This window comes from Lepisosteus platostomus, chromosome 4, assembly GCF_059453375.1.
Source record: "Lepisosteus platostomus isolate fLepPlt1 chromosome 4, fLepPlt1.hap1, whole genome shotgun sequence".
Lineage (NCBI taxonomy): Eukaryota > Metazoa > Chordata > Actinopteri > Semionotiformes > Lepisosteidae > Lepisosteus > Lepisosteus platostomus.
In genome coordinates, this window is record NC_142614.1 from 59,492,852 (window position 1) to 59,505,416 (window position 12,565).

The window sequence follows — 12,565 nt, forward strand, 5'->3', positions numbered from 1 at the left end:
CCTTGGAAAATCCCAGGTACTGTCAGCTGGTCACAAGGCCTAGACTTGAACCTGTGACACCTGGACCAAAGAGGCTCCATCCAAACTCTGAACGAGCGAAGGGTCTTTGAGGATTGAACCATTCTGGAATTCCAAATCTCAACAACACTTCAAGAAAATGACTGTTCACAAAGAACACAAGCAATGTTACGCAGCTATGTGTAGCGGAGCTGGTTGCAGCGCGGTGACGTCACTGCCCTCCCTGCGCATAACAGGGAACTCAGCCGCCCGGGCTGGGGGAGGTCTCCTTTAGCTCAGCCGCCTGGTTCTCTGTTGCGTGAGGCCGGGACCCGGGTTTGCGCCCAGGTAGTGAGGGACGAACCGGCAGGGCGGAGCAGTGAGGGCATGAGCCCGCGCAGAACCGCGACGGTCACCCAGGCAAGGAAACTTCTTACACTCTGGCATTTTTTTTAGATTTTAGTAGGACATTTGCTCCACTTCAAAATCACACCCGTGTATGTGCTTAAGACAGGGATTCCAGGTTAAATATGATTTGTGCTCAGACTTGTAAAAGACAGTAGCATATCGTGAATGTCTGACAAATGCGTAAGACAGGGATTCCAGGTTACGATCTGTGCTCATATTTTTAACAGACTGTTAGTAGTATTTGGAGAATGTGTGAGAACTCTGTTGCTGTCTGTGTCATCGTTGCCGGAGCCCTGCCGAGCGAGCTCACCTCTTTGCTGGCCGGGGAGTCGGAGTTGTCGCTGCCATCGTGGAGGTGCTGTTGGCTGGAGGACTCTGCGCCTTGTGGGGAAGTGGAACTCGATCCAGGAGACTGGCGAGAGGAAACAGCAAGAGGACAGCATCACTGGAATGGGAAGGAGGGCCGATTATTTCCTTCGCAGAGGACACAATGGGGGACATATTACAAGGCGACACACGCAACCGAGGTTTGGAGCGGGTAAGAGGCACCACAATGAGCTCAAAACACTAGTCGTTCTTTCAAAAATCTGCAAGAGGAATCTTAAAACGCCCACAAATTTCCATTTGCGATTTCCTCATTAAAATGTCCGTCTGCCCTACTGGTTTCTGTTTTTTGTTCCTAGCTATCCCAAGATATTTTTCACATAACGGATAAATGCTTTGTAAAACACTTTACTGTATTTATATCCATAAAAGACACCATAATTACATTATTGAATAATTTGTAGGTCTTTCTGAAAAATCCAAAGCAAACCTTGCACACAATATTTTATGCTTTATATATCTTACTGTTCATTCACATTACTAGAGTGTCAATATTGGAAATGATAAAAATGAGTGTAAAGAGAGTTCAAAATAAAAGTCTAATGCAATTCCAATTTAAATTTGGGCATTCTTATGATCTTCAAGGCTTCAACTATGACAGTTTTTAACTAGAACAAGACTAAATCACAATTTAGCTTCAGCCACGCAGAAAACAGCTTGGCTAATCAAAAATGATTTTATTGATGCAGAAGATCTCAACAAAAACTATTCACAAAGCAAGGAATGCTTTGAAAATCAGTTCTTATATGATGCTAAAAGTAAACTGGATACGACATACACTGGCTCATAATCGTTAAACATCCAATCCTAACATGCAGCAGCCCAAAATAAAAATTGTAAACCAAACCTCCATAGTTTCCTGATAATCTACTTGGTACATCCAGAAGTTTTCCATAGTGACTCTCAACCCGTTCACACAAGAGGTCTAGTCTTCACAAACCTTGGCTGCAACTGAGTGCCCTGGTGTGAATACGCGGATCTCCTGTGTCACAGTGTGCTCAGAATCCATAATGAAATTGGATGGCAGAAGGATTTCTGTTACAGCCATCGGAGCAGTGTGGTTGGGTTAACCTCTTCACTCCTGCTTGATTTCAGGCAAATGCGCACTCTGGCTCAGAGAAGGAGGTTGTGTATTCTAAACTGCTGTGTGGCTGTTAAACTGCAGCTAACTGTGTTTATTATGTACTGTACTAAAAGACACGCATTCACTTGCCACTTAGCCTGGAAGACTCAACGATTGTTTTTCACAACTCTATGACATTTGTAAAGCAATTTTTTTAACTTCGAACGTCTCAAGCTCAAAGAAACAGTCTATTTTTTTACTAATGTTTTTTTTTATATGCAACACTGCTTACGTTATAGTTCTTTATAACGTTTTTACATTCAATCAAGTTAGTCTGCCCTTTTGTTTCCATGATGAATATTGTTGGTAAACACAGACATCAGTGGCTCTAAAGAGTGAAGAAGAAGGAAATTTCCCCAGTCCTGAAAAAGAAGTCACTTCAGCCAAAGAGCATAAAGAATGCAAACTCTTAACAAAGATTCTGAAATTCAGTAAATATCTGTCATATACAGCACTTGTGGGTTTTTTATAGATTCAAAGTCAACAATAATTCCTGGATAAAAAAAATGCACAACATTTCAGGTGTGAAAAAGACAGGGCAGTAAGCAAAGCTAATGTAGCAGGAGAACAAAAGCTGGGAGACAGGAGGAGCAAGGTGCGGGAGCAGGGGACAGAAAGAGAGGACAATCAGGAGGTGTGAAGTCAGAATAGGTGAAGAGAGGTGTGAAATGAAACCTACAACGAATAGAGAGAATTTAGAAGAAAAGTAGCTGGAGGTACAAGATGTCATCTGGGTGATCCAGAATTGTCCTGAGGGGCCTTGAATGAGTGTGGTGTTAGATATGTACTTGCAGGTGACACAGCGAACTCTGTTGCAGGAGAAAGTGCCTGGTGTGGATGGTGGCTGAGGGTGATCAAGGGAGCTGTGAACAAGAAGGTTACGCAGATTAGGTGGTCGGCGATATGAGATGATTCTCAATCAAGGATAAGGACAAGATGATGATACAAACGATGCTGACTTTCTTTAAATGAAGAAAATGCAGATGTTTACAAATCTATTCCAATATCACGAAAAGCAAAAGAGAAATGATCCTAATAAAACTATTTAAAAAAAAACAAAGGTGCAGTCCTTCAAGTTAAAACTTGACCTTATGAAACAAACAAATATCAGCATTTGGTATCAATGGTTTCTATCACTGGCTGTAGGAATATGTAGGACAGTTGCTGTTTACTGGATTCTGAACATGCAGTATACCTTGAAGGAGGAAGCAGTTTTTGCTGTTTTGTCATCCAAACCCTGCTTAATTATTTAGAACAGATCTTTTTGTGTCTCTTACTTACCCTAAATAAATCATGCAGTGGAAAGAAAAACATGACGCATGCAAACTTCAGAGAAGGGTATCAAAATAAGGGAAACTTTCCTGCACAACGAACTGCCCATTTGCAGATAACGAGACTAAGTGTTGAGCTTAAATTTAACTTGCTGTTACCAGTCACTGCTCGGTGCAATTTGCTATGTTGCATATATTATAAAACAAAACACTTGTGTATTCACAGAACATTTTGTGACGTTGCTGAAAACTAATCTGACCTCTTTTATGCCTCGGGATGCTTTGACAAGAAAAGTGCTACATAAAAGATGTTATACTGTATAAAAACCACTAACTAATCACAAAGAAAAATGCTTTTTGAAGGTTTGGAAAGTTTGACTTTACCTAAAATTAAATTCAGCTTAACATTTATTGACCTAATTCTTTAAACTTCTTTCTCTCTCGTAATTCTCTTGTGTTGTTTTGGGAGTACTACAGACAAAAAATATAAAGTATATTCTTCTTCTGTGCCATCTGGGCTGTAAGTGCTTTAGCGTGTGATGTTGAGTCCTTGATTAAAATAATGTAGATGTATCTTGTATAAAGTACTGTCTACACCTCCACCGTACCCCTGTTGCTAAAAAACACAGGCTCTGCTCTATTCAGTTAAAAAAAAAACTAGATGCAAGAGAACAGAAGGTCCAGACAAAATGGAGACTCTTGACTCCACCACATTCCCACAAAAGCTGCAAATGACCGGCTGACCTCAGTCACCTGACCAGTTGGTATAAGAAAATTGGTCAATAGTTTAAAAACCAGGAAGCAGAGGTTTTTGGAGTTAGTCTGATCTGATATGCAGGGGCAGAGGACAGATCCTCTGCAGTGCAAATCCACCAGATTGGAAAGGGAAGGAAGCACTCAGCTGACCCCGTGAGTGCGTGGAGAAACAATTTGTGGACACGTGAGTTTTGAAAGAGTCAAAGACAGAGACTTTGTTTTGGAGCTGGTAAGCAGCTTAGCTGCATAGCTGAATACAAAGAGAGGGTTGTGAAGACGTCCAGTTAAGAAGCTCCACAACCCACTGGCGCAGTTCTACACTGGGGGAGACAGAGGGTAGCACTATTACCCAAGACGACTGGACTTCTGCAAGAAATGCAGAACCTATTGCCATATTGCCAAGAAAAGAGCTGCAGTTGTGGCACCGAAGGGTCACACGGTCAAGGACTGCATGGCCACCGTGAAGTGCACCGGATGCTGCACTGAAGGGCATCTGCTTTTACAGTGCAAAATAAGCAAGCCATTCTTTGCATGGGTGGTCAAAGGCAGAGAGCCGGTACCAGCAGCAGGAAAAAGGGAAACAGGAGAGGGTAGATTCCCTTCTCCCTCCGAGACAATGGACAAAACAGAGGCCACACCACTGGTCCCATCAACACCGGACACCAGCCAAGCAGAGCAACAAGAGGGGTCCCTGGATCACTCCCAGTTCTGCAGAGCTGGAGTTGCTGCTCAGCAATTCTCCCTGGTGGACGGCTTCCGGTGGTGTTGCCCAAATGATGTGGGAATGAGTTAAGAGAAACTCCAGGAGAGTATGCAGTCGCCTAGACAACATCTCCGTGCACACGACCTGCTCCATGAGGAAATCTTTCACCAGGGAAAGCTCAGACATACAACGAGGGAAGGCGTCAGGTGGGGGACGCCGCCGACCTCAAAAACTGGAGGCCAATAACAATGCTCCACATGGAAGTCAAGATGCTATCCAAGCTACTGGCTAGCACACTGAGAACCTCCCCGACCCACATCATCAACAGCGACCAGACATGAGAGCTGAAAGAGCGATTCCTCAGCTGGAACCTCCAGCTCACCGGGGACGCCATCGCCTGGGCTGAGCACCCAAAGGTGCCCATGATGATAGTGAGCCTGGGGCAGGTGAAAGACTTCAAGACAAGTAAACCACAGCTATCTGTTCAGCTTGCTGGATCACTTCGGTTTCACTGGATACTGTACTCTGAAGGTTGCAGCAGGGTCAAAGTAAACAGACATCTGTGGGATTCCATCCCCCGGGAGTTTGGAGTACAACAAAGGTGTCCTCTTTCACTACTTCTCTGTGTTCTCTTCACAGAGCCATTGGCGTAGGGGTTGAGACAGGACCCAGTCATTGATGGTCTGGCAATACCGGAAGGCACGGGGGAAGCCCTCAAGATCTCCTGGCATGTAGAAGACACGGCGCTGTTTCTGAGCTCAAACAGGGGAGCAATGGGGAGCAATACTCCAGAGATTTGGGTTCGAAGCTCAGCTGTTGAAAGAGCAAGCTCAAGTTCTTTGCACCCTGGAAGGGTCTGCACAGAGACCCTTAAGATCTTGGGGGCTTCATTCCAGAGCCAGGACAACGAGACCATAAACTGGACTGTGAGGAATGAATGCCAAGGTGAACGCGAAGCGGGGGCTGTGGAAGACGTGATCGCTGACCCTCACGGGGACAGTGATGGTGTTGAAAGCACTGCCGGGCAGATTCAGACAAGCGCTGCAAAGAACGGACTTCAAGTTCGTCTGTGGGTGCGAGGCATGAGTACGTCACAAGAAACAAGATGTCAAGAAAGGAGGGAGAGATATTGCCGCATTTTCCCCTGAAACTCAACTGTATCCTTTTCTACAACATCTGTCGGGCATTGTGGGATCTGATCAGCCAAAATCACCAGAATTTTGTCAGGCTCTGGTTCTCCATCCCAATGAGGCACCTGATCCAGTGGACAAACACTGAACAAAAAGCGGAAAAGCGACCAGAGACCTACACCCATGCCAAGTGGGGCCAGAGGTACGAGGGCACGAGACAGCCAGAGCTCTGCACCAACCACAGGGCCCCGTACAACGAGGTGAGAGGGCAACTGGTCACCGGAGAGAGACTGTGGATTCCCAGACAAATCTGGGAAAGGACACAGCCAAAGGAACTCCACAATAGGTTAAAGGACTCAACTGGATGGCTGTGCACCAGAGACTGGCAACCAGTGAGGTCCTCTAAAGACACTCTATCACCAGGAGCCCGCATGGCCCCCGGGACGCTTTTTTCATAGAGGAGACGCAAAAGCACGTTTTCTGAAGCTGCCCCTTTGCCAAAGTTTTTGTGGGGCAGAATGAACAAAGTTATGTAACTCCTGGAGTTGAGAATGGTACTCAACTACCAGTGCATCCAGCTGGGGCTGGCACTGACTGGACTGAGCTAAGGGTCATAGTACCTGCTATGGCAGCTGGTGTCCCTAACAAAACAAGGACTGTGGAAGGCGAGGAACACCCTAATCCAGCACCAGACAGGGTGGAGGGTGAGGGGGCTGGAGGAGAGGACCTTTGCAAACCACAGAGGGAGGATGAAGCGCGATATCTCCAAATGGTTTTGATTGTGGGCCCTGCAGAGGAACTTATTAAGAAAGCTTGGAGGGATTATTGTGCAAATCCAACCCCAGCATCCACATGCACATTAAAAGTATTGAAAAAGGTCAATCACCTTTTTAAGAACCTTTTTATAACTTAGTAGAGATTTTATGTTTTGTTGATGTGTATGCTTATTGTAAGATTAATGTATATTGTGCAATAAAGTTTATTTTGAATAACAAAACCTTTAAAAGTGTAAATAAGGGTGCAAAGAGGAAGTTAGGAGTTTATTTAATTATTTTTTTACTTTCTTGCAAATACCTTTGTAAATAAATCACAAAGCTCCCTGTACAATTTTGCTTGTGTGAAGAATTGAATAAATATTTAAACTACAGGACATAAATGTGGCCTGGCTCCTTAAAATTTAACAATGTGCACAAAATCTCACAATAAAACATAATTAATGAGTTTGTTAAACTGCTTGTTGAAACCTGTGAACAATCAAACTCATCACAGTGCCTCACAATTACAATGATTTTCCCTTGTTAAAAACAAATGTCTCAGCCAAGAGGCACATAAACTCTGGCAAAATTAAATTTATTCACAAAAAAACAAAGCATGTAGCAACATTAAGTCTAAAATAATACAAAGTGCACACTTTTAAAAAATATTAGCAGCATAAATAGGCGTGATCCCATTCCTCATTTTTTAAAATCATTATTTTACCTGAGAACTATAGTAGTTTACAGGGGAACTGTATTCGCTGCTGGTTTATTGAAATGGAAACCACATCTTAAAATAATTAAATCCTAACAGGTAATTACGGTGCAAAGCTGAGTAACTAAAAAAACACCAGTCTGCTTACAGTACATCAGGCAGTATCAGGGTCAAGTCAGTGTCTACTGCAATTACAATACTATAGATCACCTTAATATCAAATACAGTTCTCCTTCAAAATAATCTGACAGCTGCTGTACAGAAAAAATTAAACTTGACAAAAACAGTAAAATGTCTCTGTGATAGAAGTAAAATTAATTAAATGCCTTTATATGCAAGACATAACTTTAAAAAGGTTTGACATCTTTACATTAAGCACTGTGCATGCTTGGAAAAAATGCCAATTTCTGAAGAAATGGCTTCTGAGTTCTTGGTACTGTGAGTTTCTTTGACAGATTAAAATGCTTTCTCTTCGGCATCACTCTGGTGATCTCATATTCCACTCCAAACAGAGCCAGACCAACAAGGATGTCAGCAGTGTCTGTGTGTGACTCCTCAATATAAAGATTATTTCTGACAGTGCATAGCTGTAGAGGCATTTTGTAAGGGCAAGTCTTTTTTTAAAGCTGTTATGCCAAATAAATATCAAGTGTCCCTGAGGTGCTTTGTGTGAATAGCTTCACAGTTTTTATCAGTATTTCTTTACATGAAGTCTTTAGACACAGATATAGCCCCTAAGCAATGGGTATTTTTTAATACAACAAAATTTTGTTGTTTAAAGTACTACATACAGTACACTGACAATAGTTATTGATGACTGTATTGCACATAGTTGTCATGTAAGACAAAGTACTCATGTAAGAATGGACAAAATAGTTTATACTTGTCTATTCTCTTTTATATTATTTAAAATTCTGTTACTATTAGTGTTTCACTGCTTTGGCTGCAACGCATATTTTGACTTGAGTTTGACATACTGATCCTCCACAACACGATATCTCAAATGAAAACAACCATACGGTATCATATCATTTCTAACAATATCAGACATTGAAATGAGTATACTATGTTTTTGTGCAAGAGTACGATAGTATAAGTCTAAACTATAGACTGTAAGTTTCAAAACAACACTTTTACTTTTGTTTTTACTTAATAGTATTTTACTTTTAAATTGCAAAGTGCGAATTTAAAAACAGCATCATATTAATACTGTATACCAAAACCTATAAATAGAAATTGTCCATGTATTAAGTAGGTTGTTGACATTTGTTTGATCAACTATTCTATATGTCTGATAAGTTTTCCTGATGAAAATATTTCCAAGTGATGCTTTGAAATACAGCACCTTCTTTTGTTTTCCAGGTTTCTTCACATTAATGAGAGGAATGTGTCAAATATCTGAGGTTGATTCTTCTTATGTACAACTTCCTTTTCTGCATCAGTGGATACCTTTCAACTTCAAAGAAAATTAAAATGAAGAATTATTTACAATTGACTTTAAATCTGGCTCTAAAAATTTGAAAATGTAACCCATCCCAGTGCCCTACTGTACATGGCAGTGAAGTACAGAGTCCAACCACAGAACAGGATTACACAAAATCTGACAAACACCCCATAGAAGCCCTGCGCACAGAGTTCTATAGAAACATTCTCCACGTGCAAGAAAAGAGCCCCCTCAAGCAGCTGGTCATGAAGCTCACTGCCCTGAGCCACACTGATACCAGCCAGCTTCTGGACAGTACAGCTAAAACAGCACAATTCAGAGTCAACCGAATCATAGCACAAATCAAAGAACACTAGCTCATCCACAGGAGCAGAGACGCTGGATATACAGGCTCACTGCCAGAGATACAGTACTAATACTAGTACTAAACTTAATTTTACTTGGTGCCTTTAGAAGTCGCAAGGATAACATTACAAAATAAGAGTTAAAGTAAACGCACATAAAGTATAAGACAAGTGTTTAGAGGTGCATAAGAAGTTAGAAAATGGAGTAAACCAGCCACCAATGAAGTGAAAGCCTTTCTGAAAAGTAAGGTTTTGAATCTAGATTTAAAGATTTAAAGAGAAGGCCCTGTCACCCACCCACTTTCTACTATACTATGAGAAATGCTTGGGGATTAGACAAGAGCTTTCCTTAAATAACAAATCTAATCCCAGAATTTCCATGCCCACCAGGACCAGAACAGCTTCCAATTCCACTGGGGAAAGGGGGAGAAACTCAATAGAGCTGTCAGCCCAGAATGTGATCATCTGTCACAGCCTGAGGAACAGAGAGTGAGCGTTTCACATAATATGCTTTAACTGGTGTCTGCAAAATTGCTTTCTAATAATATATTTTATGTTTTGTTGATGGTTTCTGCTTTGGTAACACTGTAATTCATCAGTCCTGCTAATAAAACTCCTTGAGTCTGAACTAATGTTCCAAAATCTTGTAACCACTTTGGCAAATGCAAAGTTGAAGCAGAGGTGGAAGATTAAACCAGAAATAACAGTGATGTCTGTGAAAACTTTAAGAAAACTATACAGAAGAGGGTTAATGACGTTTTAAGGGAACGCACCCCTCCAAATAAGAGAGCCATTCCCAGTGAATGAGTTGCCCTGGGAACTAATGCATCTTTCTTAAAAAACATGAGTGACTGAGCTGTTAGAGAAGAAACAGAGACATTTAAGAGAACCAATCTAAAAACATTATGTTCTGGAGACAGTGCTTTGGACAAAAGGAGCTGAAAGCCTCAGGCTTGCCTCTCATACATAAACCCACTGCCGAGCACTCAGAAGCCTTTGTCCTCATAGCAACAATTCTAACACCAAAAAGAGACTCAGAATGCCGGCAAGTTCCAGAGCCCCTGACAATCTATAAAAAAGTAACCCATGACAACCAAAAGTACATTTCTTTCATGCAAAAAACACTAGAGGAACTTATTCCTTAATTTTACCAGGACAGTCAATTGAGAATATACTGTATTCCTGTTTATAATATTAATTTAGACACAAATTTACAACGTAAGGTATTCACTTCCCTATTCAATCCCAATGCAGGACTGGACCCCATGAGCCTCCCTTCCAGAGTCCAGAGTTCCATAAAAGGGGATCTTGCATCCGGGGAGGGGTGAGTCTGGAGGGGGTTCTGTCCGAGGTGACTCAGATAAGCACTTGAAAAAATATTCTATGACAACAAGAGAAATGGTGCCCCCTGCTGGATGTAAACACAAAATCCATCCATCTACCCATTCTCAAACCACTTCATCCAGTTCAGGGTCATGAGGAAGCGGACTCTATCCCAGCAAGCAACGGGAACAGGGCAGGATACACCCAGGACAGGACACCAGTCCACTGCAGGGCAGACAGACACAAATGCACACTCTCACACCAGGATCAGTTTTTACAGAAGCCAATTATCCTATCAGTATGTCTTTGGACTATGTGAGGAAACTGGAGGAAACACACACAAACACAGGGAGAACATGCAAACCCCATTCAGATGGTTCTCCAGGAACTGAACCCAGGGGCCCAGAGCTGTGAGGCAGCAAATTAACCATTAATTTAATAAGAAACTGTATGGGAGCGCATAAAGTCAACTTTACTGTTGCATGATTTATGTTTCTTTAAACAAAGGTGAATAATGATCTACATTTATAATTTACTCAGAAATATATATTGCTAATGTATGAGAAAAAATGAGGATTAGTTCAGAAAAAAATGCTACTTTCAATTGGTCATTCTAGTTCAGTTATCCAATCCAAACAACCCCCAGAATATATCTAAGGATAACAAAAATAAAGATAACAAACCCAATTTGTCTAGATAGAACATGGCTAATTGTGACCTATGTATTTAATTTTTGTTTTGTAAAGACACATTCAGAGCTTTCCGATAAACCAATGGAAGAAGCATAATGTATTAATAGTCTGAAAGATGGAAATTTTATTACATGAAGGATAGCAAATAGGGAAAGAACATCCTTATCCGTGAACAACTAAGAGCAAGAGGCTACCATGGGCAAAATGAGCTATAGATCGATAAGGACTGATGCTTTGTTCTGATGAAAAGGTTAGTGAATATAGCCTGCAGGATGTGGAATACCAATACACTAATTCCATAAATGCTGTAACAGCTTGTTGCCTCACTTCCTTATAATCCTTGGTCATCAGCCCGTGAGGAAAAGAGCTGCAGAAGTGTTTCATCTTCGTCTCACCTTTCCGGCTGTCAAACATGCCTCTGGAAATGTGACAAGTACAAGTCTGGCTTCGGGGCCGGACAGCACTGCTTCCCAAACCGATGTTAATTCTGCTACGCCAACAGACCAGAGCTCCCAGGGGGCAACAGGGGGCAGCACCGCCTACTGCAGCAGGCTCAGTGACGCGACGGCACGGAACACTTTCGATGTGTGATGTTACACATTTTAAATGTTTTACGGAGCATATCAGGAAACGTTTTGAAGACCAACACTGGCGTGTTCCCAAGCGTGCTTCATATGTGCCAAAAAGAATGTAGTGCCCTTCTCAACTGCTCCCTGCTGCCTGATTATCTATGGAAAATTTGGAGGAAAAGTCATAGGCAGGACAACCAGTCTTAAAAAGCATAAGCACAGATAAAGACTTGCAGTGTAGTGGCGCAAATAATGAACTGCTACTCCTGTGCAACTTGCAAGCATTATGCCCTAAAACAGCCTAAAAGCAATTTAATCAGGTTAGAAGACATCATTACATACAGTATAAATCTCTTAAAATACCGTTCACTTCCTTGCTATCCAAATTATTTGCAAGGAATGAAAAGAAATCAGGGCAGCATTCTAGCACAGAGGTTAGTACTATGAGTCTTTGTGTTCTCCCAGTGTTCGTATGGGCTTTCTCTGGGTGCTCCAGTTTCCTCCTAAAGTCCAAAGACATACTGGTTGGTTGATTGGCTTAAGGAAAATTGGCCCTGGCGTGAGTGTCTGCCCTGTGATGGGCGGATGTACTGTAGTATGACTTCAGTGTAAACTTAAGACATATGACAATTTCTTAATACCGTAAACGTCAAACATGATTTCTGCTCATCAAGAAAAGAAATGTGAAAATTGTACTCACTGAATAATTAAAAGAAACTTTGGTTATTAAATCAAATGTCTTCCCTCCATCCATTAGATAACCCAGAAAGCTACTTAGTCCTGGTAAGAAATTGAGGCCATGGTCTATCCCTGGCAAGCAACTGTTATCTTTTCTTTTATTTCTTGACTTTTGCAAGACTTGCCCACAAAAACCCCAATGTCTTGTAAAAGGTAAATCCGCTTGCGCTGAGAAGGAGCCAAGAGCAAGTGTGGGAGGGACCTCACTCAGCT

General features: G+C 41.8%; 1 protein-coding gene across 7 annotated transcripts in view; it reads right to left on the bottom strand.

Moving 5' to 3' along the window:
- Positions 1 to 12,565, bottom strand: part of apba1a (amyloid beta precursor protein binding family A member 1a) — a 99,325-nt gene that overhangs the window by 23,185 nt on the left and 63,575 nt on the right. For all 7 annotated transcript variants that reach the window (XM_088630080.1, XM_088630073.1, XM_088630079.1 and 4 more), the window contains one exon: positions 716 to 817. In XM_088630080.1, coding sequence (XP_088486206.1) covers positions 716 to 817 — 102 coding nt within the window. The remainder of the gene's footprint in view (positions 1 to 715; positions 818 to 12,565) is intronic.